The sequence below is a fragment of the Zeugodacus cucurbitae genome, chromosome 3 (assembly GCF_028554725.1).
Source record: "Zeugodacus cucurbitae isolate PBARC_wt_2022May chromosome 3, idZeuCucr1.2, whole genome shotgun sequence".
In the NCBI taxonomy this organism is placed as follows: domain Eukaryota; kingdom Metazoa; phylum Arthropoda; class Insecta; order Diptera; family Tephritidae; genus Zeugodacus; species Zeugodacus cucurbitae.
In genome coordinates, this window is record NC_071668.1 from 61752343 (window position 1) to 61779254 (window position 26912).

General features: G+C 35.3%; 1 protein-coding gene across 1 annotated transcript; it reads left to right on the forward strand.

The window, feature by feature from the left end:
- Window positions 1–3078: 3078 nt before the first annotated feature.
- LOC105220560 (probable cytochrome P450 6a14) lies at window positions 3079–5093 on the forward strand. Its single transcript, XM_011197005.3, has 2 exons — window positions 3079–4272; window positions 4359–5093. The coding sequence occupies exons 1-2, from the start codon at window positions 3189–3191 to the stop codon at window positions 4772–4774; spliced, it is 1500 nt and encodes a 499-aa protein (XP_011195307.3). The 5' UTR covers window positions 3079–3188; the 3' UTR covers window positions 4775–5093.
- Window positions 5094–26912: the final 21819 nt, after the last annotated feature.

The window sequence follows — 26912 nt, forward strand, 5'->3', positions numbered from 1 at the left end:
TATACAGGCATATGTTTGGCTTTTCAAATATAAAATCTTTTTATTGAGGTTGTTTTGCGTTGCCACTAACACTTACTCATAATATTTGCATATTTTCTTGGTAAAATTGAATTTTCATTGCTTAATATGTACATGTGCCACTATAACTAAACCCATGGTAGGTCCTTTTATTTATAGACACTTTAAATTCCATGTGAGTACAAGTGCTGATAAATAAATAACTTTAATGGTGGTGAGCTTATTCAATAGTAGTCATGCATTTTAGTTGATATATTCAATTACGTAATAACACTGAAGCTTTTCACTATACTTTTGTGCATATACCGATTAAAGTTGATATGTTTGGTTAACCTTCACATTTTAAGTACTACCAAAGGAGACTTTGTCGAAGAAAAGTTGATGTTGATATAAAAAATTGGAGACACATGGAACTTACAATATTAAAAAAAGTTGTCAGTGCATAATAAAGCTTTTTATTTGCTCTGAAAAAGTAGGCCGAACCATAAACTGTGAAATGTAAATGAAGTGAAACGTCAAAGAAAAAATCTGTAGGGTTTTGCTACCTATCATAACCTAGCATAATTCTTCATGTAATTATTTTATTTAATACCAATTTAGATATCCGTTTGATTTTTTTTAGGTAAACGTTTAGGTAAACGTTGATAATTATTTACCGCATCTGCGTTATAAGCTGACAACGTTGAGTTAACCCATTAATTCCCAAGGGTAAAAATAAATGCATATTTTATGGTTTTATTGTTTATTACATTTAAAAATACATAAAACAAGTAAGGAAGGGCTAAGTTCGGGAGTAACCGAACATTTTATACTCTCGCAATTTATTTATTTAACTTTATTTATATTATATAATACACAATTTGACCCACATATTCGTCATATATATTGTATAAAGTCCATTGAAAGTTGGAAACCATAGTATTAGGTTAGAAACACCGAGGTCCTCGTGTTCGATATATGGGGCCTTAAAAACCTATGGTCCGATTTCGGCGATTTTTAGAATGGGGCTGCCACACTATAAACATAGTGTTTGTGCAAAGTTCTGCACCGATATCTTCACTAGTTCTTATTTTATACATTGTAATGTAAACGATTCAGATCGTCTTCAAAGTTCTGGTATATAGGAAGTAGGCGTGGTTGTGAAGCGATTTGGCCTATTTTCACAACATATCTTTGGGATGTAAAGAAACTATTAGAAACCAAGTTTCATTAAAATCGGTGGAGTAGTTCCTGAGATATGGTTTTTGAGCCATATGTGGGCGATGCCACGCCCATTTTCCATTTTGTAAACAAATCTGAGTGCAGCTTCCATCTGCCATTTCTTAAGTGAAATTTAATGTTTCTGTCGTTTTTCGTTAGTGAGTTAACCCACTTTTAGTAATTTTCAACCTAACCTTTGGGCGGTGGAGGTGGGCGTGGTTATTATCCGTTTTCTTTCATTTTTGGAATGTATTAAGAAGTGGCTAAAAAAACGACTGCAGAAAATTTGGTTTATATAGCTCTATTGGTTTCCGAGATATGTACAAAATACCTATTTGGGGGCGGGCCACGCCCACTTCCTCAAAAAAATTACATCCACATATGCCCCTTCATAGTGCGATCCTTCATACCAAATTTTATTGCCATAGCTTTATTTATGGCTTAGTTATGGCACTTTATGTGTTTTCGGTTTTCGCCATTTTGTGGCGAGAAATAAGTGTGCTAAGTTTCATCAAGATATCTCAATTTTTACTCAAGTTACAGCTTGCACAGACGGACGGACGGACAGACAGACATTCGGATTTGAACTCCACTCTTCACCCTGATCACTTTGGTATATATAACCCTATATCTAACTCGTTTCGTTTTGGGTGTTACAAACAACCGTTATGTGAACAAAACTATAATACTCTCTTTAGCAACATTTGTTGCGAGAGTATAAAAAAATATTGATTAATTATTTTTATTTCCGTGAAATGTTGCGCCTACGCAACGTTGGGATTACTGAACTTATATTATACAAGCAAGTCATAAAAATACATTTAAAATATTTCACTTACGCTAATACTATTGCGATTAGCGTGAGTGAAATATTTTAAAACAATCAGCATGAAGATGTATATGACATTTTTTACACATATAAATTGTTGTACTTCTACACTGTCTACATCTCCTTCGACTTTTATTTTCGTGCTCCTCTATGACATGACCAATATTATCGAAGCGAATATTGGAAGGTAATGCAATGTAATGTACAAATCACATGTAAGTCAAAATTGTATTATGTGAGAAGTAGGTGTGGTTAATGGTTTTCCAGCAGTAATATCAGGGTGTCAAGAAAATCGTATGTACCAAATTTCTTTGAAATCGGTTAATTAGTTCCTGAGTTATGGTTTTAGTGGCGCCACGCCCATCTTTATCATATTATCTATTTGACGACTATTCGCCGAAAAGGTTATAACACACCGGATCATACTTCAGTTTCACGGATTTTTAGATGGATTAAAGAAATTAAAACATCGCTGAGATAAGTGTGTCGAGCTAAACAGAAACTACATGTTGAGAAACAAGTCGAAGCACTTGTCGGACTGCCCTGTATTTCATGGAGAGACCAGGCTGTCTCTTGTAAAGGTCTGCCATAAAAAATGCTCAACAACGCTAACATAATTAAATTTATATGAAACAATTATTGACACTCAAATATAATAAATTTTATGTCACCACAGTAATGCACTAAAATATCTGATAAAAAAACACGTATACGCGTGTGTAATAAAAAAAAATATATATGTAAATATGCAGTTATCTTCTTAAGAATGTTAGTGATAAGATAGTCTACTGTAAGCGTGACTACTTGAAGTGCCGCTACTCATTAATTATTATTTATATAGTTATAATTTCGTGAACCTTGGTAATATTAATTAAATATTTAATTATGATTAATTTACTTAGCTGAACAAACTTTCTTAAGTGCGAGTACAAATAAAATAACAAGGGCAATATAAACAGATTTGCAACTGAATATCTGCTTTTTGCAAGTATGTGCCTTTAGAGAAAATAGTCATAAAAAGGGGCGGATGCATCCAAACAAGGTGATAGTCATTTTTTAAAAGCCAACTGTAGCGGAACTTACACCGAAAAAATCATTGAACTAACTTAATTTAGCGGTATACTAGATTATTTTATATAAAATGGATATCTTTCTTGTTCTCTGCTCCACACTTGTCGTGCTACTAATCAGCTATCTACACTACAAGTATCAATATTGGCAGCAGCTTGGAGTGCCACAACTGAAAATGAATTATCTTTTTGGTAATTTGTTCCGCATAAAGAGTATACATAAGGCGGAACTCTTTCACGAAGTATATCAAGAGTTCCATGGTGAAGCAAATTTAGTCGGCACATACATTTTCACTCAACCCATTGCTGTTGTTTTGGATTTAGACTTGATTAAGTCTATACTAATTAAAGATTTCAACAAATTTACGGATCGCTTTGTACAACGGAAGATTGATAGCGTTTTCACACATAATATTTTTCGTGTACATGGCGATCAGTGGCGTCCAATGCGTACAAAGCTTACTCCGACCTTCACGTCGGCGAAAATGAAGTTTATGTTTCCCACGGTGGTGACAGTGGCTGGTCAATTAGATGAGGCTTTCAGCTCACAATTGGCCAAGACGAAAAGCGGCGATGTAGAATTACACGATCTGATGGGTCGGTTTACTACCGATGTGATTGGGCATTGTGCCTTCGGTGTTGAGTGTAATAGCTTAAAGAATCCAAATGTTGCATTTCGTCGCATAGGCCACCGTATATTCTATCCACGTTATCTCTCTATACGTTTACGTACATTTATGGTTACATATCCAGCTATGTTCAAATTTCTAAAATTTTTCAATGTTAAACAAACTCCTAAAGACATTGAAGACTTCATAGTGCAGCTGGTACGTGACACAGTGAGTCTGCGTGAAGAGCAGAACATTCAGCGTAATGATTTCCTCAATATGCTGATTGAGTTGAAAAATTCCAAAGATTTAAAGGGCTTGCCTGCAATGGGTATTGAAGAGATGGCTGCACAGGTGTTCGTATTTTTTGCGGCTGGTTTTGAGACTAGCTCAAGTAATATGACTTATGGGTTATTTGAGTTAGCGAAGAATCCCCAAATACAGGAGAAGTTGAGAGCGGAAATTTTGAATGTTTTGGAGAAACATAATGGCGAGTTGACCTATGAAGCAATGATGGAGATGACATATTTAGACCAAGTTATAACAGGTAAGCTAATGATCTGTACCATTTTTCATTAAGTGTTGCACATATGTTGATTGGGACTTGACTTTATTTCTTTATATTGTGTTCAGAAACACTCCGTAAATATCCAGCACTCGCTGCTCTCACTCGTGTCTCCGTTGATGATTATAAAATACCTGATACAGATATCACACTCGAGAAGGGCACACGCATCCACATACCCGCTAAAGAGATACATTATGATCCGGAAATCTATGAGGATCCAAAAGAATTCCGCCCAGAGCGCTTCAACCCGGAAGAAGGGCAAAAACGACATCCACAAGCTTTCCTTGGTTTCGGTGATGGACCGCGTAACTGTATTGGGCTACGCTTCGGACGTATGCAAGTGCGTGTTGGTTTGATAACTTTGCTCAAATCTTATCGCTTCAGCCTATCGGAGAAGACACCGACGGAATTAGAGATTTCCAAATACAGTATAGTGCTTGTACCACAGAGCAAAGTGTGGCTTAAGGCAGAAAAGCTGTGAAGATAACACGTCTTTGTTGTTTGGAGAGTTTAGTTTGAATAATTAAAAAATTGAAGATAATATATTACTATATAGAAAATACAAAAATTAAGGTTAAATTAGAGGTGCCATAGCCACAACCATAGTCACAACCCTACCGATCAAACCAACTTTACGATGATAATAATGTATTCTCTACACTTGATGTAATTTTTTTGATAGTTATATGAGTTTGTCAGTTTCTATGAATTATCTTTGTAATAATCCCTTCATATTTACCACATTCTATGTAAATAAATGTTGTTTTTACTGTGGTTTATAATTTTATATGATATGTAAACAGCTAACTTTTCAGTTTCATGATCTCTTTTTAGGTCTTAGTTTGCGATAGTATTATCTTCGGCTTTTCTGTTTCAGTCTTTGTTTTACTTTCTCCACTGTTGATTTTTTTCATTGAGTGAACGTGGCGTTAATTAGTTAACGGTTTATTTTCTTCAGGAAATATTAATAAAATAGTGATAGTGATATTATTTTGTTTTTTGTCCAGACGTGTTATTAATTATTCTCTTCTCATAGCGATTGTTTGTAAGACCTACAACTAAAATATATAAAAAACATATAATATAAAATATAAAGTTATATATACCAAAGTGATCTGGGCCACTTCCGTATATGTCTAAAAATAGAGGTACAATAACTTTTCAACGTCTCAGACATCGAACATGAGGACCTCAAAGCCTCTCTTAGATATTCTGAAAGAATTAAAAGTAGATGTGTTCCTTCTAATAAAACCGAAGATATCGGTTCACCTGTGTGATTTCTCAGCAAATTTAAGTGAACGTAAAATCCTTGATATAATGTGGCTTAGTGCCAAAATTTTAATTATATTGGTCCAGAAATTACAAAATGTCGATGTTACAAATGGCGATGAGCCTCAGCCGCACTTTTCTTAGAATTAAAAAAGAAAAGCAAAATTTCCCGCAACTGTCGAGAATTCGGCTCAAAACGTGACATTTTCAGTTGAGAATTAGTTTGGGATGCAAACAGATCTCTACAAATTTTTGTTGGGTTAATGTTGACACTAATGTCCAAGATCGATATAAAACGATTTAATCGATTTAATCAACCTGTGCTTGACCCTAGAGACATCTATTGGAAAACGGCGGAAGCAAAGTTGTAAACCTAATATATGTACATATTTTCGCTATTCTAGAGAATTTAATGCCAAATATTAGGTTGGCAATATCTCCCTTCCGCTTTTTTGCTCTTTATTCAAAGTTTTCTAAAAAGTGTTACAGTGATCGGATTTAGTTCACGCATGCGCCATTTCGCATATGGTATGTCCGGGCCTCCAGACCTCCCATCCGAGCTCCCGTAGCTTGTAACGAGTTATCAACGAAATGTGTGGTCTGGCGTTGTTCTGGTGGAACACTACACCCTTCCAGTTGGCCAATTCTGGACCCTTCTGCTGATCGCCTGATTCGAGCGGTCCAGTTGTTCGCAGTAGATGGTAGCATTAAGCGTCTGGCCATATGGGAGCAGCTCATAGTGGGTGATTCCCTTCTAATCCCACCAAACACACAGCAAAACTTTCCTGGCCGTCAATCCCGCCTTGGCCACTGTTTTGGACGATTCACCGGCATTGACCGCGGCCGTTTTCGCTTGATATTGTCGTATGTGATCGATGTTTTCCATGATTTGATCGGTATTCGTCGTCACAGGCCTTCCGCCGGCTGGCTTATCCATGGTGTCGTTTTCACCCGCTCTGAATCGTCGAAGCCATTCCTCCGCAGCTCAAAGTGAGTGAGTACCATCCCCCAAAACACCATTAATCTCACGGAACGTTTCCCTAGCGGATTTGCTTTTAACGAAGGAAAACTTTAAAATTTCGACGTTAGTGAACTACATGTTACATGTCTATAACTGTTGAACGCAATATCCAAACCAATCATGCCTAGCGTCGTTTTGTAGATTATGACAACACCTTTCAAAGATGGTAACAAATATACCATTTCATAGTCAACTACTATTAACCTATTGACCTTTCACTTTATATCCACTTCATTTACTTTTCATGTCAATCATTGTCCGAAATATGTAATGTTTATTTGAATAACTGATTATTAGCATTATTTCAGGTATTTGCTCTTGTCAACATTTTGCTTAATTTTTTTTCCTTTTGTTATCTTCTATCGCATTTTATTTAGAAATTATTTTCTTATTTTCAACTCTGGTCCTTCATACATTCCATCTGCTTGTTTGCTCTTCAAAAGCTGAGAAACATTTTCATTTGCAATGAATTGTACTATGACTGCCGTAGCTGTTTTGTTGTTAAGATTTTACTACCACTTATTATCTTACTGACTTTTTGATTGGCAGCAATAACAACCGGCCGACACTGGTGGTAGTGTAGGAGAGGATGCATGAAGAAGTCGCACGATAGTGAGTCACCCTGTCTGAAGCCTCGTTTGGTATCGAACGGCTCGGAGAGGTCCTTCCCGATCATGACGGAGCTTTTGGTGTTGCTCAACGTCAGTTTACATAGCCGTATTAGTTTTGCATGGATACCAAATTCAGACATCGCGGCATAAAGGCAGATCCTTTTAGTGCTATCGAAGGCAGCTTTAAAATCGATGAAAAGATGGTGAGTATCGATTCTTCTCTCTCGGGTCTTTTCCAAGATTTGGCGCATGGTGAATATCTGGTCCATTGTAGATTTTCCAGGTCTAAAGCCACACTGATAAGGTCCAATCAGTTCGTTGACGGTGGGCTTTAGTCTTTCACACAATACGCTCGACAAAACCTTATATGCGATATTGAGGAAACTTATACCACAGTAATTGGCGCAGATTGTGGGGTCTCCCTTTTTATGGATTGGGCAGAGCACACTGAGATTCCAATCGTCGGGCATGCTTTCTTCCGACCATATTCTACAAAGAAGCTGATGCATGCACCTTATCAGTACTTCGCCGCCGTATTTGAATAACTCGGCCGGTAATCCATCGGCCCCCGCCGCTTTGTTGTTCTTCAAGCGGGTAATTGCTATTCGAATTTCTTCATGGTCGGGTAATGGAATATCTATTCCACCGTCATCGATTGGGGAATCGGGTTCGCCATCTCCTGGTGTTGTACTTTCACTGCCATTCAGCAGGTCGGAGAAGTGTTCTCTCCATAATCCCAGTATGCTCTGGACATTCGTTACCAGATTACCTCCTCGGTCCCTACATGATAGTGCTGCGGTCTTGAAACCTTCTGTAAATCGCCTGATCTTTTCATAAAATTTTTGAGCATTACCATTTATATTATATTGGAATAAAGTAACTTCTTCCTAACTAATTCCACGCTTTAATTTGTCCATTGGTTTTTTATTTATGAGGTTGAGTACCGGTCGCGAACGTACGGGTCGCGAACGTACGATTTTTCCATCAAGTTTTTATTTGGATTTTGGAAACCTTTTTTTAAATAAAGCAAACTTATATTCCTTTTATTGAATGAAAAGATATAAACATATATAAAGCACAAGAAATATTTATTTAATATTGTTATATTTTGAATAGGCCGTACGAACAGTTCGTAGCTTAAGATTTTCGTCGTAGGGAATCGAATGCACCATTCTGATATCTGCAATATTCGATATATCCTTCCATTTTCGATATAAAGTTGGAGATATCTCGAAAATTGTATCAGCTCCAATATATAAAATTTTAATTTCAGTAATGTGCTCTTGCGCACAATTGTAAAAAGAGAAAACATCGTTTAAAACGACATTTTTTGTTCTCGTAATTTGCCAGATTTTTCTTTTCACAACTGCCAACTACCATGTGACATTGCAAAATAGTTCCACTCAAGTTTTTTACAACCAAATTCGTTCAGTAAATCAGGTAAACTCCAAGCAATAAACTTATTTTTAAATTGACTACGATTTCCGTCCGAGAAAACGAAAATACTTATCTCAGAAATAGCGATTCAGCTAAATTAGTGAAGGTTATGCTTTTCATTCACAGATAACTCATGAGCCACCCAATGTTTGGCAAGTATTCTGATCTCAAGATTCGCATGACGTATTCATTCTGTTTATTACATATTACAGAAGATCAGCTAATTCTCGATGCTATCAGACCTAGTAATGGTAAAATTTGCAAAAAAATTTTTTTGTGGAACAGATTTGTTGTGGAGCTATTACTTACTCTTATACTGAAGCTTAAGTGTGTGAAAATTGAAAACAAAACCCTCAAACGTAACGGAGGAGTACTCTAAATTAAATACTCATCAACTCATCTAGAATTGAGATACAGTGGAACTTCTCTAACTTTAACTGTATTCTACACAATAACTTCGAGTTAGAGAGATTTCGAGTTACAGAAATTTTCATTAAAACATACACTTTTCAAAAAGCTGTAAAATATAGATTTGTACATAGTTTTAGTTATTTAGTTCTCATAAAGTTTTATTTTAATACATTAAAACATGTATTCTGTAATTTCGTTTGTTGCACAATACCAAATGTTTGGCTTAACGTCTGTATTCCATGCCTTGGTTGCATGATTTATGAAATCCATAAGAGTCATATCATATTTTTTGTTCGCCTCCATACGATATAGAGGGACTCTTTTAATTTTTTGCCTCGATAGTAAAATTTTAAATTTTGTATTATGACCTGTCCGAAAAGTTCGATTTATGGAAGGAAGTTTCTATGAAATTTGACTTCTATTGCCAATTTTAGAGTTCGAGTTATGGGGAACTTCGAGTTAAAAAAGTTTGAGTTGTGGAAGTTCAACTGTATTTTATTTTTCACTTTTAACTGGATGGAAATATAAGCATAAAGAGACATTTTTTGAACTACTTAACCACTTATAAGTAGAAGAGCATTATTAAATTTACCTTGAAATTGATCTTTCTCGAATTATGGCAGCATCAAACAGTTATTGAAGCAGTTTTTGTATCTATGGCAATAGATTGGAATCTTATTACCAACGACATCAAATAATTTCTTCCTTTGCCTCAGGGCCGAAAGTGACAATTTCTGTCTAAATTTTTTCATTTTTATATAGACTGCTTTTTATTCTTGCTAATTTATTTCTTCTTAGAGAAACAATTATTATGAATAATATAATGCACTGCTCCATCTTATAGTTGTCGAACCAGTGTGCAGAATTTACATTACCTTAACGAGAACAAGAAATTCTTTGGCAAATTGTATAAACAAGGTAAGCAACTCAAGGTACAAGAAGTTAAAACAATGAATATTTGAGCAGAGGCAATGTCTGGCAAGCTATGCATATACATACATACCCAAGGGTATACAGCGGCAACTAAGTATGGTTTGAATGTTAGTTTGAATGCTGTTGATTGTGCTGTTAGCTTGCGCCGATGACTCCAAAGTTAGTCGGTTGGTTCTGATATTTAAATATCGGCGAATGCATTAACAGCAAAGCTTACCTCACAACTATATATATATATAAGTGTGTTATAACATAAGTAGACTGAGGGCGGTATTATTAAATTTGCTGTATTGCTATAATAAATTGCATTCTAGTATTTAGCACACATTCTATGCTTGTGAATCGCTTGTATATATGTATATCTTGTAATGGCGTTGGCAGCAATGGGCCGTGGAACAGTGTTGCACATTTTATCCACCTACATATAAAAACATACATACTTATAAAATTACGTCCTTTTACAGAGGCGAAGTGGAGGTTACTTCAAAAAAAAAAATCTCACTTTTCGAGATGGTAAAAGGATTTCAGTGTTTTAGTTAATTGCTTGGTTGATTGTCCTTGACACTGTCAGGGCAACAAGTGGGACTAGACATTAGCAATGATAGGACGAAACTTTGCACAAATGACGGCTTAAATAGTAAGAGTAGGTTTTATGACAGAATATTATTTTGTCACATTCATTTAGGTGATTTCAGTAGTGGGGGATGATAAATTTCCATGAGGTAACTAATAAATCTGACAAACACACATTTTTAGCTCAATAAGTTTCGTGATCTTTTACGGAGATTTCGTATTCCACAGGCACAGTGAAAACTATAAACTTTTCCGGATTAAGCAGAATGATTATTTTCATCCACAATGACATTTATAGAAGCACAAGAATTTTTTAAAGAGTAAACGGTACTTGATATCGTCAGAAAAGAGACACAATTGTGCTTCCCAGGAAATCTCTACAGAATTTGAGTATACAACGATTAATGTGTTTATAAATGCAGTAGTGAGTTCGTCAAACTAACAACAATTGTATTTATATCAAAATGAAATTTATGATGATCTCATGACCTGATGATGATTTAATGTCAGCCGACAACTTTAAATATTGGCGTGTCACCTTAAATTGTGACACATTTGTAGCGTGGCTGTCAACACATGGCCATGGTATGACTAGGGCAGGGTCATGAAAGTATGACGCCAATGGGTTTTAAAATATATTGGTGGTGGTAAGTGTAAGTGAGACTGCTTATGCGTTGTCATGCATGCCACTTTGAAGTAGGTCACCGAAAAAAGTAAATATGAAAACAATACCAAATTTATACCACAGTAACTTGATGTATAAATTATTAAATATGCCCATACACATTGGCAACAAGCGTCGCTTTAAATTGTTAAAGCAGTAGCCTAAAATCATAAATTGTATATTTCTGTTAAAAACATTTCATCGTAGTACTATTCTACTAGAATTTGCAGAGCAGTTCTCTTGAAGGTTGATTCTTCTTATTAACTAGGGTATACAAACAATCATTATCATGGAAAATCTGGAACAAATAATAGCTTTTGATACTGCAACAATTACAGAAATGAAATGATATGTGTGAAGAAAACGGTAATTCTTACAAAGCAGATTATAAAGTGCGTTACGACGATATCATTACGAGTCGATTGAGTTTGCATGAAAGAACTAGTTTTTGCGATTGGTAAGGTAGGTAAAATCGTAAGTGGCGGACGCTTTTTTATATAAAAGGGCATGTACTTGAAGAATATGTTATTATTTGTATTATTTTTGTATTTATTTGTACATTAGCTTCATTAAGTATCATTATTTAATACAAAAATCAACGTGTTCCACGACCTGCTTTAGTGCTTCAAGACTGGTCATATATTTCCAAATAAAAATCTTTCAATGTACATACTATATGCACTCGGGAAGAATTACTTTTTAGATGCTATCAACAAAAAAATATTCCACTTTTGTGGGTTTTGAAGCAACGAGACCAAACAGAACCTTGTCCTTAACTTCGTCTTTCATTGTACACAGCTTGCGAAAAATAAATTGCTTCTTTTATTGTAATATTAGTTTTATTTCAATAAAATACTCCTTCTATAAAGCATATAATTTTCAGATTTGCCCAAAGTCACATAAAATATTTTTTTCATCAGTGCCGGTGTCTCCATCGCAATCACAAAGTCATATCAATTGCACTTAAAGTTCTTATCAGCAGATTTTCTGATGAGCGCAACATAACAATCTTGCTAGAAATGAAAAGAAGTTGAGTATGTACAAAAAACCGCTGTATCACTAAGCGTAAATAATCTGGGAGTGATGCTGTAAGTGAAAGAATGCATCGATAAAAGCAGAAAGTGATTTTACAAAAGCGTAAAGCCTGCGATAAGATTAAGTAAAGTTATGTGGTTGACTGCGCATAGCAGCGCAATAATACATCAGCCTACATAAGGTAGTGTGTATATAAATACCTAGCACTTCAGTTGCAGTGCCATATGTTGGTTACGACAAACACACGGGTATCAAGTGAAGCGTTTGTTATATAGAACGTTCTAAAGGCCCAAGAGAGCTCATACAGGTAATGTAAAAAACAGTAATGTACATACACAATGTGGCTATAGAATTCCACAATCTAGTAGAGACATATGGTTTAATAACCCATTTAATGAACAGACAAACCAAGATAGCCTTTCAGTCGAGAGAAACCAGAGGGCCATTTAATTGGTAAGACAAACAAAACTAATTCATTTTTATAAAGACTTTCAAATGAAGAAGCGCAGGCAAAAGAGCAAAACCCATAGTGTTCTATATAAAGCTTAAGTATATTATTTCATGAGCGCTGAAGGATATTTACACCGAGACATAGCATATAACGTTGTGAACGACTATAATTCTGTCATACAGGGCAAAAAAAACTAGTCACGTTTATATTTTGTATATGTACGTAAAGAAGCCATGAATTACTGTGAACTTTGAATATATCAACTTACTTTATAAGCACACATATTTTCATAATGTAAATGTCATTGCCGTGTATTTAAGGTATAAGACCCTAGTTAAAACTTTAAACACGTTTTTCACGAAACGACATTTTTCAAAGTTGCTAACATCATAACTTAACGCGAATTTGATCGACCGACTTCAAATTTAAACTGAGTATTCTTTGAAAATATTTGCTATACAATGACTTACGATCTTTTTTATTGGTAGGAAATTGTCAATTTGGCAATAAAAAACGAAATTTTTTTTTCAGAATTGGGTCATTTTGACAATTTTTGAAATTAAAAAAAATCCTTGGTCATTTTATAAGAAACTTCGATAACCTTTTTGAATTTTTATGTTCCAGCTACTCATTCGGCCGGAATAAAGTCAGCAGTTGGGGAACTTTTAACTCTGTTATTTTTCAATATTTTTGTAAAAAACCTTAAAATATAGCTGAAAGTATACCTTATTAGGTCAAAAAACTTTAAAAATTCCCGGTTTTCAGCATTATCTATATATACATAATTGCGACAACACGAAGCTTTTGAATTTCAATCATTTATTTAGAAATGAATAACGAAATACATGCATATGTATATGTAAATATTTTAATACGAGTTGTTGTAAATATTTATGAACACTGATATTTCCTTCTGTTTCGACTACTTCGGCTTCTTTCTTATATATACTCGTACGCTTGCTTGTATTTAAAATTGAAATAAATGTTACTATATAAACGGTTAGACCCAATTCAGGCATAAGCGAATAAATATTTTCTCTTTCAGAATACGAGAGTTGCAATGTAAGTAAATTTGTGAATGTTAAAGTTCTTAAATTTAACTCTAAGAGCAGAGAGAGAAGGTAAAACGATGTTTTCTTCCTGCAAATACAGATTGTATGCATTGCTTGCTTAACTAACATACAACACGGCGTATACGTAACATAATACGAGATAAAGTACAGAAAAGAAAATTTTATTTGAAAAAATTTTCTCCACTCATGATATATACATAAGCCGAATATTAAATTCACTGAGAAACATTTTATACATATTTCAAAATAAATCCCTTACATTATTTTTAAATACGTGATTGTGGTCACTTTGATTACATTAACATTGCATTGTTCAGCGACCTGCCGGCTGGCCATTTTGCTAGACCATTACAGTTATTATTTTTACAGCAAAAGCTTAAATACATTTTAATTTTATTCAACCACTTAGAGCCATATTTTTTATATCCGTGTAGACAAGAGACTAGCACACAAACAAACCTAAAACGACGTGTACTCGTATATATGTATGTATTGTGTGAACGAATGATGCTTTTGTTATTTTATCAATGTCATTTCGTTGCAAACATGTCTGCAGATATATTGTCGCACATATGTATTTAATATTATAAGGATATAAGTATGTATGTATACATATATAGAAGCAACGTGCCACAGCGGGAAATGTAATTGTAATAATTTCATTGTTCACTTTTCAGCTTTTGTTCGGCTAAACGCCCGCGTAGTCAAGTAGATTAATTGAATGCTATAGCCTGTGGAGATAGCAAAACTTAGCGAAAAAAATTATAATTATAATTTTCATTGTAAAAAGTCGGATAGAAAATTAGATTCTAGACAAAAATGCCGAAAAATGTGTAGACATAATACTCTACGGTGTATTTGAGGGTTGAAGCAAGGGCATTGCTTTTTTACAAAATAAGTTTTAAATTATTTCTAAATATATGTTAAAGATATTGTCGACAATAGTATAACAAAACATTTATTTATTTATATAAAACATACTTTAATTTTCTTCTTATTTTTATTACTGGCAAAATTGACTGCACTATACGGAAAATAAAATTCGCCATCTTTTATATCTTTCGTAACATTTTACCCAATGGTATTGCTTGGAAATGGTGACAACCATGCAGACTTTCACTATACCATAATTTTAAAGTCCACCTGATTCGGTCACTTTACAATACATATAGGCATTAAGAACAAGTGAAGATATCGGACCAAACTGAAATATTGGTACATATGTACATGAGTAATTTAGTAAAGGACTAAGAATTAACAAAAAACAATATTGCAAATGACTATCTAGTGCCCTTAGTGAACTTGGAAACGTCTATGAAGTCAATTTGGAGACCATTCTTCTTGTATTTAACGCCTAGATAAGTATCAATTTATTTTTGTTGAATAAGTCCGTATTTGAAAGTTATTTATGACTATTCTATCTCATGATGTTGAATGTCGTCTTGAAACTATGTTCTGTTTTCATCTGTAGATAATAAATTTCGAATGATGTTCTTTTAGTGTTGAGAGAATTGGCGTGAATTCAATGTTGTTTTATCATTGAATTTATAAATTCCAGTCTTCTTAAAGAACTAGAGAGATGTTACAAAACAAGTGACATTTGGAAGACGCCAGCAATAAGTCAAACAGGGGCACACCAGAGAACGACAAGGGTACACCCTAACAATAAAGGACTAAGTGTACCCGAATCATTTGTGCGTTTACGACACTTAGAGTGTGATCGGCACTCTAAAATATGGCTTGTTGCCTTGTACCGATAATTTCGAACATACTCATACGCACAAGCTCAAACCGATTTCGTGCTCTTTTTCTGCATGTACATGAGTTGAGGCCGACGAAAATGCTAAAGCAAAAGGAATGAGCGCAATTGAGAGCACAACACTTGAGACAAACAACATGTGAGTGACATGTGTGTGTTCCCAGTAGTTCGGCTGGTGTCAACTGATTACTAGAGCGCTAAATCTACTAGCGATTTCATGCATTATGCAGTAATTAGTCTTTTCGCTAATGATTTGTAATGCAACGAGGCATTACTCGAAAAATGAATTGGCAAAACCCACCCCTAAAAACACTACTCTGGGTTGTTTTTTCATTTCGCGCTCTCTCTCTTTTGTCACACAATTTTTTTCCAAAAATTTGACGCGTCATTTCACATTTTTCCGATTAAGAGGAAGATGAGTAATTTGTGTACGGAAAATTACAGAATATTTTTACAAATAGTGAAAAAGTAATGTGCAAAAAAGTGAAAATTAATTTAATAAGTGAAAAAAATACAATAAGATTAAGAACGCAACAAAAGAAGAAGGCAAAAAACCACAGGCGGAGGCGCCAACACCGGATTATCACAAACAACAACAAAATCACCGCAGATCACCCATCTCTACAACCAAAGAACCATCGCGGGATCATCTACCCCTAGATCAGGTATATACTTAATATAATTGAAAACATATTATTATAAGTACATCGATTTAACATTATTATACTAAAAACTAAAACTATTTTGCAAAAATAAATAAAAATTTATTAAAATAACTATTAATTAAAAGTAATATTATTAAAGAAAATAAATAATTAGTATATAAGAATAATATAATGTAAGATAAGGACGAAGAAAGGGAGGAGATAGAATATAAGAATATTTGTACATGAATTAAATAAATATATTTCTTTGTATTTCGTAAACATTGGTTTTATTTTTTGTAAAAGTGATGTTTTCAAAAGTTTTTCTCATTCGTAGAACCACAAGCGTTAATGGACCAGTAAATTCGCTAATGATTTTGAATTAATGAAACCTCTAGCGTGTTCGAATTAGTCAAATCACTAGCCATTTTGAATTAACGAAAACGCTAGTGATTCTGTACTAGCGATTCACTAACGATTTTGGAACTAGTCCTTTCACCAGTGACCGGTAATGCAGAGTCGCACCGCTCGATTACTCTCGTAGGACATTGCAATGTAAAAATCGTTAGTCAAATAACATTGCATGTAATCAGGCTGGGACCGGTGCTAATGATTCGGAATTAGTTATATCGTTAGCTCTTCTCCGATGGTACCGAACTACAGGGTTGTTATTCTTACATTAGATTCATACATGCATACATATTTGTTTATGAATATGCACATATACATACATATATGTGAAATTAAAATAAAAAGCCGTTTTTTGCTGCTTCATTGCGTGTTAAATATTCATATGTACTTATGTATTTAATTTTAAATAATAAAATAGTATAAAATTTTAAATTTTCATGCATAAAAGTTGAGAACACTCGATCTCATAACTGTAAAACATGAGTGTTTCGCTCACAGCTCATTTTTGCGCATTCCTTTTTGTGATCTATCGTTGCTGTTCGCACATTTGCTTTCAGTGCATTGTACCGTTCACTTATCTACGCAAAATTTTTGGGTGTCTGGTGAAATAGAATCGACGCTTACTGTTTGAGTGAGTGACGAAATGCAAAAACATAAAACACGGAAAGCGATTTGTGCGTTTGGTTGTGTTATCTTTTCTTGCTGTTTGTGAGTGCCACAAGCACTCCACATTTATAAGTGTGATTCGGGTGCGAAAAAGTGACACCCCTGACGTTCTCTGGGGCACACATATATATATATGTTTTATTTGCCGTTACCAATCATTGGTTCTCAAGCACCAAATAAAATATCACTGCAGCTATTTTACTTCTTGCTCCTGCTGTTGTTGTTCTTTCTGCTGTAGTTGTAGTAGTAAAGACGTCCGCTGCGGACCTTCTTCTGCTGTTGCATAACTTCACTTGACGAATTGTGTAAAGCTATTCCGGTGGGATAGATTGAAGACAAGAAGTGACGGAGAGTTGGAAGTTGCAGTGACGTGTGAAAAAACTTCTGGAACGAAGCAAACGCATACCTTTGAAGAGTGCTAATGGAACCCATGTGGCTGAGATGAATTGGCAGGACTCAAGAAATAACTTTAAAGCGGAACTTGTAAAATGCGCAGAATAAATGCATGGAGTAAAGTTTAAATTGAATTAAACTACACCAAGTGATATGACGTTTTATGTTGCTCTTCTGGGGTCCATGTTGCAAACGAATAAATTGCGAATAAAGTTATTTTATACACCCTTATTGCGAGTGTTGATGGGCAGTACAATAGACTGCAGTCGATTAAGTCGATTATATTATATTTTCTTTTGCTATAGTATAACTAAATCGAAAAAATCCAAACTGTTCTAATGATTGGAAAATGTTTGTCGACAAATGAGTGATTGAAATTCAATCACAGTCGATGGTTGAGCGACTGATCGACACATAGAATAGTACCTGTAGTCGATAATCTCTCAATTGTCGATTAACTACTGCCAGCCGACACTCGCAATAGGTGTGATAGAGTCTATTGATATGGTAAATACTGTATAAATAGTTTAATAATTGTTGCTTTGTTGGCATTTAAAAGCTGAGGGATATCATAGACTATTGAATGGATTTGAGTACCACAAAGCACAGACAATTAACAATTCATTGCATATTTTACGATTCGTGTCTAACAAAAACAAGCTATTTGTACAAAAGCACTAACACACATGAACATTCAGCTGACAACACAAAATCTTTTTATGCGTTAAAGTCGTCGAAGCGCGAATTACACGCTTGTTGATCTTACCACAAATAGCTCGAATAATGGAGAGCGAAAGCGAATATGTGATTGTAAAACTAACAGTCGGAAAATGTAACCACGTATTTTATGCATGCGGCAAAATAATAGTACGAGCAGATCGCTGATATAATATTCAGAAGCTTATGCCATAACTGTGTTGGTGCACAGTGTTGAAAGTGGATACTGGCAGTTCACTTTATCACACACATAAATTTATATATTCCAAGCCATACACATATGATACGAATGTGGAAATTGATAGCTTACGTAATTTTGGTTTTGTGTAGTATACGCTTGTAGGTAAGCGTTGTTATAATATCAATTAAAACTCCATACTGAGAAATGAATAACAATTCGAATTAAATGCATAAACCCTTACCCATTGCTATATGTGCTGATTTACGAAAGTTGATGAAGTTGAAAGCATTGTCTCTCATTGACACATGACATTCTAGCTATATTGTACCTAAAACCGCCCGCATCCAGCAATTGAATGTAGATGGTTATACGTATGCTTTTCATGGAATGATTAGTATGCAGACAGTCATTCGACATCTTGCTGTCTGCCAGTGTTGTTTTAATATACCGTTGAGTTCAGCCTCAGCGTATGATTTATGTGAACACTTGTAACGTATGTTTGACTACAAGTTAAGGCAATGATACGTATGTAGTATTAGTAGGGTTTTGGGCGTAAACTTGTGGCAGCTTGTAAGTATAAACAAGTTTTCTGCTGAACTGTCAGTTTAACGAAAATTACATTTATCATTAACCACACAAAGTGGGAGGAATTGATAGATTAGAGGATTTATTGTTTAGTAGATTAGTGAAAGCTTGCAATGGCAAAAATAAATTTGATATTAGATCAATTAGATTTCGAATGGAAAAACATCAACACATTAGACTTACTTATGTACTTACACATATAGCTAAAAGCATGTGTATATAAATAATATAAATACTTCAGTTATACTTTTTTGTGTTGTAAATATTTTAATTTGCAATTTTGTAATTTCCTTTCAATTAAATGTAATCTAGCCAGAAGAGTATGATAAATCATAATAAAATAATTATATATGTACAACTTGAGATAGTATGCTGACAGAAAAAATCGTAAATTTCACAAATTCTTCAGATGCCGGCAATCCTACATATAATAAAATCAATTTTTAAGTCTAAAATTTTTAACAAATTCCTGCGGACTGAGAAAGTTTTTGCAGAAAAGAGTTATTGAATATGTTTGTGACATTTTCTCATGATGGATGTGTTTCTAACAACATAAAATATTTGACAACAGTGATGCTATTCTTATGCCCGTTGAAATTTCTACGACCTACACTGCGAGTTCATGATTTAATGGCTTAACAAAATGCAGCACTACAGATCAGATGATCTAGTAATTGAGTTAAATGGAAATATTGATTTATTTGGAATCATATAATAGATACGACTATATAAATATTTTTTTCGTAAATTTATTAATTTTATTTATTATCATTAATAAAGATCTGGCAAAAATAAATACAATATATTTGCATTAAATTGAAGGCTTCTTTTCGCACAGTTTGAATTCTCCGATTTCGTTTAAATATGCACTGTTTATTTAACCCTTTCATGCCCAATGTTGCCTATAAGGTATATTGTACTTACCAGCTTTGTTATTTAAATATTTTTGACCAGCGGTTTTTTCAATTATGTAGACTCATGTGTTGTGCAAGCTTACAGTTACTTTTTCTGATATGAGCAGTTCAATCTGTATGCGTTCACCGCAGAGTGGAATTGCCAAAATCGTTTTCGCGAAAAAAAAAGTTATACAAAAATTGTTCAAAAACATAAAAATCATTGTTATATTTTAACACAAAGTGAACTATACAAATAGGTAAAGAAAAGAGAGTTATTTAAAAAAAAATTTCCTGAGAAAAGTGTTTAGTTTATTTATAATAATTTAATTTTTGCATATAAGCAAGCATAAATTTTTAATTGATTTTAATTGTATTTTTTCTGTATTTATGCATGTATATTTAAATTTTGCTGCGTCAGCGTATTTCGCTTGAAGTGGTGTTTATAAAAATATTGTTAAATCATATAATTAAGAACTGATACTGAAACATTTATATTTAATTATATCCAAACACATGACGGCGCAATATGTTATTTCAAGACATGCAGTAATGACAAACTTGTTTATAGTAATTATATAATAATTATATTTTTGCAATAGTGAAAAGCTCGGCGTTGCTTAAATTTTGTAAACTGTTGCAGTTTGTTATTATTGTACTTTATGAATTAAAATCATTACGCGCCCAAAGCTTAATTTGGCACATTTTAATTTATGAAATAAAGTCAAATTGTCTTCAACGCGTAAATTAATATATTATTCACAAAAACAAATATGCTAGCAGCAAACATGCAGCACTTTGTATTAAATAATAATTAATATTTAATTCTATTGTGCAGCCAATAAATGTTAAAGCTTTCATTCACTCAAACAATTTGAGTACAACATAGAACAAACATTAAACTACAGCACAGAACAATAATAACATCAACAATTTAAAAAAAATATGAAAGTCGAAATAATAAAATATGACTACAAAGGAATATCCATTGAATGCATCAACACACCGGCAAAGTGCAAAGAAATAAGAGAAGGGCGAACTGAGAGTAAAGGCATCAAGCAGCAGTGCAGTATAAAATTCCTCTATTGCACCTATTATCCATGTGAACTACTACCAGACGTGGCATACTAAGTCAATCAGTAGACTAGTTGGGTCCTACTGACCAAAGAATGTTGAGGTAGCTGACAAATTTCGGACGCCACGTCCTTGCTCAATTCGCATGGAACTCAAGCTGCAAGGAGAGCTGGAAAGTTCGTAGATGCTAAAAAACACATAAACCAATTGAAGTTGCATAGAGGCGTAAAAATTTAATTAGCAAACATTTGGACGCTTTTCAAAGTATTAGGCATGAAGGTGACGCGGAATAGCGCCTGTTACGCTTCTCAAATAAGTACCCTTAGTGGCATAGAAAGCTAAATTAGCACTGATGTGTGAACAAATTTCTCAACAGAGTCATGTATATAAAATACTTAATATAACTATATTTATGTATTACTTACTTTATTCATATTTATCAATTTTTAGTTTTCAGCTTTTTTAATAGTTGCTATATTAAATTCCTGAATAGATTGTTTAGTATATTTAGTTTTAATGATTAGTATTTTTGCAAGGAGGATGGGATCATGTGTAGAAGTTCACGCAAGTGAGGAAAGTTTTTGATTGTCATTCACTTGGGAGTGGCCAGAAACGATTCTTCTCCACATGGTTCAAGCAGCTCACGACTTCCGGTTTTAGACCAAGTATCCTCTGGGTAGCCAACAAACATCCGTTTGAAGGCGAGCTAAAGTGAGAAGGCGAAGCCCGCTTATGCGGTTGTGCGTAGGGCTTGGGACCTTGGGACCCAATGAAAAATCTACGAAAGCCTCGGATGAGACACCCCCCTTTTGATGACGACCCCTGCAAACGTTTTAAAGATAATGATATAAGGGCATGCACCTGGAATGTCCGGACCCTTAATTGGGAAGGTGCCTCTGCCCTGCTGGTTGATGTTCTCATACGACTCAAGGCTGACATCACCGCCATCCAAGAAGTGCGATGGACGGGACAAGGACGGAAGACGGTGGGTCCTTGTGACATCTACTACAGCGGCCATATAAAGGAGCGCAAATTTGAACCAAATAGATCACGTTGTGATAGACGGAAGACATGTCTCCAGTGTTTTAGACGTGCGTACGCTCCGAGGACCAAATATAGACTCGGACCATTATCTGGTCGCAGCGAAGATACGCACCCGCCTCTGTGCAGCAAAGAATGCCCGTCAACAAGCACAAGGAAGGTTCGACGTCGAAAAGCTGCAATCGCAACAGACAGCCACGAAATACTCTGCTCTACTTGCACTTCTGCTCTCTGAGAGCACCCATCAGCATCTCGGTATAAGGGAACAGTGGAACGGCATCTCAAACTCACTGCGTACCGCTGCAGCCGAAACAATTGGTTTTCGGCAACGACAAACAACAAGATGGTACGATGAGGAGTGCCGTCTCGCAGCGGAGAGAAAACAGACTGCCTACCTCGCAACGTTGCAAACGACCACAACACGTGCGGGATGGGATAGATACTGAGAGCTGATGAGGGAAGCGAGACGCATCTACAGACAAAAAAAGAAAGAGGCCGAAATGCGTGAGTACGAAGAGCTTGAGAAGCTGGCAGACAGAGGGAATGCTCGAAAATTTTATGAAAAAATGAAGCGACTTAACGAAGGTTTCAAGACCGGAGCATCCTCATGTAGAGACCCAGGTGGTAATCTGGTAACCGATGTCCAGGGCATACTGGGATTATGGAGGGAACACTTCTCCGACCTGCTGAATGGCAGTGAGAGTACAACACCAGGAGATGGCGAACCCGATCCCCCAATCGATGACGATGGAACAGATGATCCATTACCAGACCATGAAGAAATTCGAATAGCAATTACCCGCTTGAAGAACAACAAAGCAGCGGGGGCCGATAGATTACCGGCAGAACTATTCAAATACGGCGGCGAAGAACTGATAAGGTGCATGCTTCAGCTTCTTTGGAGAATATGGTCGGAAGAAAGCATGCCTGACGATTGGAATCTCAGTGTGCTCTGCCCAATCTATAAAAAGGGAGATCCCACAATCTGCGCCAATTACCGTGGGATCAGCCTCCTAAATATCGCATACAAGGTTCTATCGAGCGTACTGTGTGAAAGACTAAAGCCCACCGTCAACAAACTGATTGGACCTTATCAGTGTGGCTTTAGACCTGGAAAATCGACAACTGACCAGATATTCACCATGCGCCAAATTTTGGAGAAGACCCGTGAAAAGAGGATCGACACACATCACCTTTTTGTCGATTTTAAAGCTGCTTTCGACAGCACGAAAAGGAGCTGCCTTTATGCCGCGATGTCTGAATTTGGTATCCCCGCAAAACTAATACGGCTGTGTAAATTGACGTTGAGCAACACCAAAAGCTCCGTCATGATTGGGAAGGACCTTTCCGAGCCGTTCGATACCAGACGAGGTTTCAGACAAGGTGACTCACTATCGTGCGACTTCTTTAACCTGATGCTGGAAAAAATTATAAGAGCTGCAGAGCTAAACAGAGAAGGTACTATCTTCTACAAGAGTGTACAGCTCCTGGCGTACGCCGATGATATTGATAGCAACAACCGCGCCGTTTGTTCTGCTTTTTCCCGCATGTATAAGGAGGCGAAGCGAATGGGTCTGGAGGTGAATGAGAACAAGACGTAATATCTCCTGTCATCAAGCAAACAGTCGGCACATTCGCGTCTTGGCTCCCATGTCACTGTTGACAGTCATAACTGCGAGGTCGTAGATAATTTCGTATACCTGGGAACCAGCATCAACAACACGAACAATGTCAGCCTCGAAATCCAGCGCAGAATAACTCTTGCCAACAGGTGCTACTTTGGACTGAGTAGGCAATTGAACAGTAAAGTCCTCTCTCGACGAACCAAAAACAAGCTCTACAAGTCGCTTATCATTGCCGTCCTGCTTTACGGTGCAGAAGCTTGGACGATGTCAACATCCGATGAGACGACACTAGGAGTTTTCGAGAGGAAAATTTTGCGCAAGATTTATGGTCCTCAGAACATTGGCAATGGCGAATACCGCAGACGATGGAACGATGAGCTGTACGAGTTATACGACGACATTGACATAGTTCAGCGAATAAAAAGACAGCGGCTACGCTGGCTAGGTCATGTTGTCCGAATGGACGAAAACACTCCAGCCCTGAAAGTGTTCGATGCAGTACCCGCCGGAGGAAGCCGAGGAAGGGGAAGGCCTCCACTCCGTTGGAGGGACCAGGTGGAGAGCGACCTGGTTACACTTGGGATCTCCAACTGGCGCCGAACTGCGAAGGAGAGAGAGAGGTGGCGCACTATCGTCGATTCGGCTATAACCGGCTAAACGGTTGCAACGCCAATCACATACATACATACATACATTTTTGCAAGCAAGACTCTAGTGTGTGCGTATGGGTGAGTAGGTATTCAGGAGTTATATATAATACCATTCCACTCAGCAGAAATCAGAATTCTAAAAGTATCTACTCATTTCGATTAGTTGTGTCAGCAAGCTAACTAACACCATTTCAAAATTGAATTAAAATTTGTGAAATAAAAATTTGAATGAAAGTTTGAAAAATTAGAAATATAAAAATATAAGATTTTGTTTAAAAAGTGTTTGCTTGTTAGAGGCGCGCATGTAAAAAGGAGTAAATAATGTGTGAAGTGGAATTTTTGAATTTTTAAATTGATTTTAGCAGATGGATGTTATATCCTTTTATAATATAAATATATTTGAAATTGAACATTTATTTATTACATTTTATGGAAAGAAACATCTGTCCATTGAATATGGTTTCAGCCGATTAACATCAACGACATTTGCAGCCATCTCTTTTTTATAAATTTTATGTTAATTGCTCTTGGGTTATAATATTTGGTATACCATCTTTCACTCTTTGTTGTTATCAAACAGACGAGAAAAACAAAAACAAATAAATTGAAGGTTGTCAAAAGAGAGATACAATCATATTTTAAACAAAAAGGCCACATTTCATTTTTCCTTCAAATGTTTCTGACATTTACTGATAACTTTGGTCTGATGTGAATAACAAATTTAACATCAATGATAATTAAGATAGAATCCTTTTCAGTGTTTTGATATTTTTTTAGCCTGAACTTGTATCCGAATAACAGTTGAGTTTTTACTATAAACATTTCTCATGTTAAACGGACGGTTATACAATATGCTCCTTTAATTTCAATTCATATATCTTTGCTTTCAAAGTCATCTTACCAGTCTTTGTAATTGCCTTTTTGACTGTTGATATTTATCGTTCTTCACTAAAATCGTTTTGAATAAAGCATTGAATGTGGGTCTTAACGCTCCAGTGACATGTTAATGTGGATTCAGTTATTGAAACGTTTGATGTATCTTGTTGGCTTTTTAAGTGTTCATAGACCGCAAAAATTTTTTATTTTTTTTTATTTCATTTAAATAATTGAGCGATTTACTGAACAGAATCAAGGGTTTCATGGTAGAGGGTATTTATGATTTAAAACTGTATAAACAAATTAAAACTTTATTAACCAGTGATACAAGCTGAAGACTTAGCTCTTCGCCAAATTGCCCTATAACATTCAAACAAAAGTACACATTGTATTGCTATATTTACAACTACATATTATTTGGCTGGTAATGGAATCGTTGAACCATGAATGATTGGCGAATAATATTGAAAGCACTAACGCGTCACGGACATTCATGTCGGCATGCATTGAAGATATTTGCATACAAATGATGCCTGGTAGTTATTTATGAGGTTAAATTCGTTTGACTTTTTCACACATTAGTACTTGCCCACATATAGGAGGAATGGGTAGAGAGTTTTGGAATCTATACAATTCACGCAAACATGTGACCTAGCTATGATAAGAATGTGTAAAATTTTACAACTTATCGTTTACCTTAACACACTAAAACATATCTCTACGAGGAAAAAAATAAGCTAATAACTATTTTATAGTCTATTCGATTTTTACGTCAACTAAACACATTTTTTTCAATAAGGGGTCCCTTGGTAGTACTTAAAATGATAAGGTTGACCAAAAGGAAAAAAACATAGCATCCTTAATCGGCTGTTGCACAAAAGCATATTGGTAGGCGTAAAAAATACATACATTAATAGCAGGGGAAAAGACCTTAGTAACCAAATTACTTAAGGCGGCGCTAATAATTAAAGCGGGTTGTAGCGCCTAAAACTGGACAAGAAAATAACCACAAGGTACAGCGTTAAAAATACAATGAGAAAATTGCATTTGAAAAGATACATGTGCATAGAAATAGGCACGCAAAAGTGTGAATTCTCAATATATTGAATAAATGAGTGTTCATGTGTTGCAACCTTCTACATAGATATTTCGGCTAAAACGACGAATGGTGCTTGGTTTTAATTAAGTGAAGCGGGATAACGCGATAATATGTGGATTCGATTTAGTTGCGTATTCTGTATCTGTATTCACTCAGAACTAGAAATGTTAAGTAATGTGTAAAGTAATCAAGTGGGCGTGATCAACACATTTTAATCACATATTAAATATCTGTGTTTCAAATGTCTAATGCTAAAGTGTTCTTGCATGCATACATACAGTCTAGGGCTTATATGCGTCTAATTCACTAAATAACGTTCAGATCAGGCGTGCTAAAGTGGGCCGTTTTAAATGTAAGGCAATTACCAACATATGTATAAGGCAAATAGCACATATTTAGTTACACATGAGTAAAAAGGATTCAGTACAACAAATTGCTTTTAGAGAGGTATTTTATAAACACAGCTAAAACACTGGCATTTATTTTCTTTGCGAAGTTAAGAGTATGAAATTACAAAATATATTCAA

Bases quoted from the DNA above. Each gene is read 5' to 3' on its own strand.
- LOC105220560 (XM_011197005.3), top strand. From the start codon at position 3,189: ATGGATATCTTTCTTGTTCTCTGCTCCACACTTGTCGTGCTACTAATC. The intron at 4,273-4,358 runs GTAAGCTAATGA...TATTGTGTTCAG, and splicing joins TTTAGACCAAGTTATAACAG to AAACACTCCGTAAATATCCA.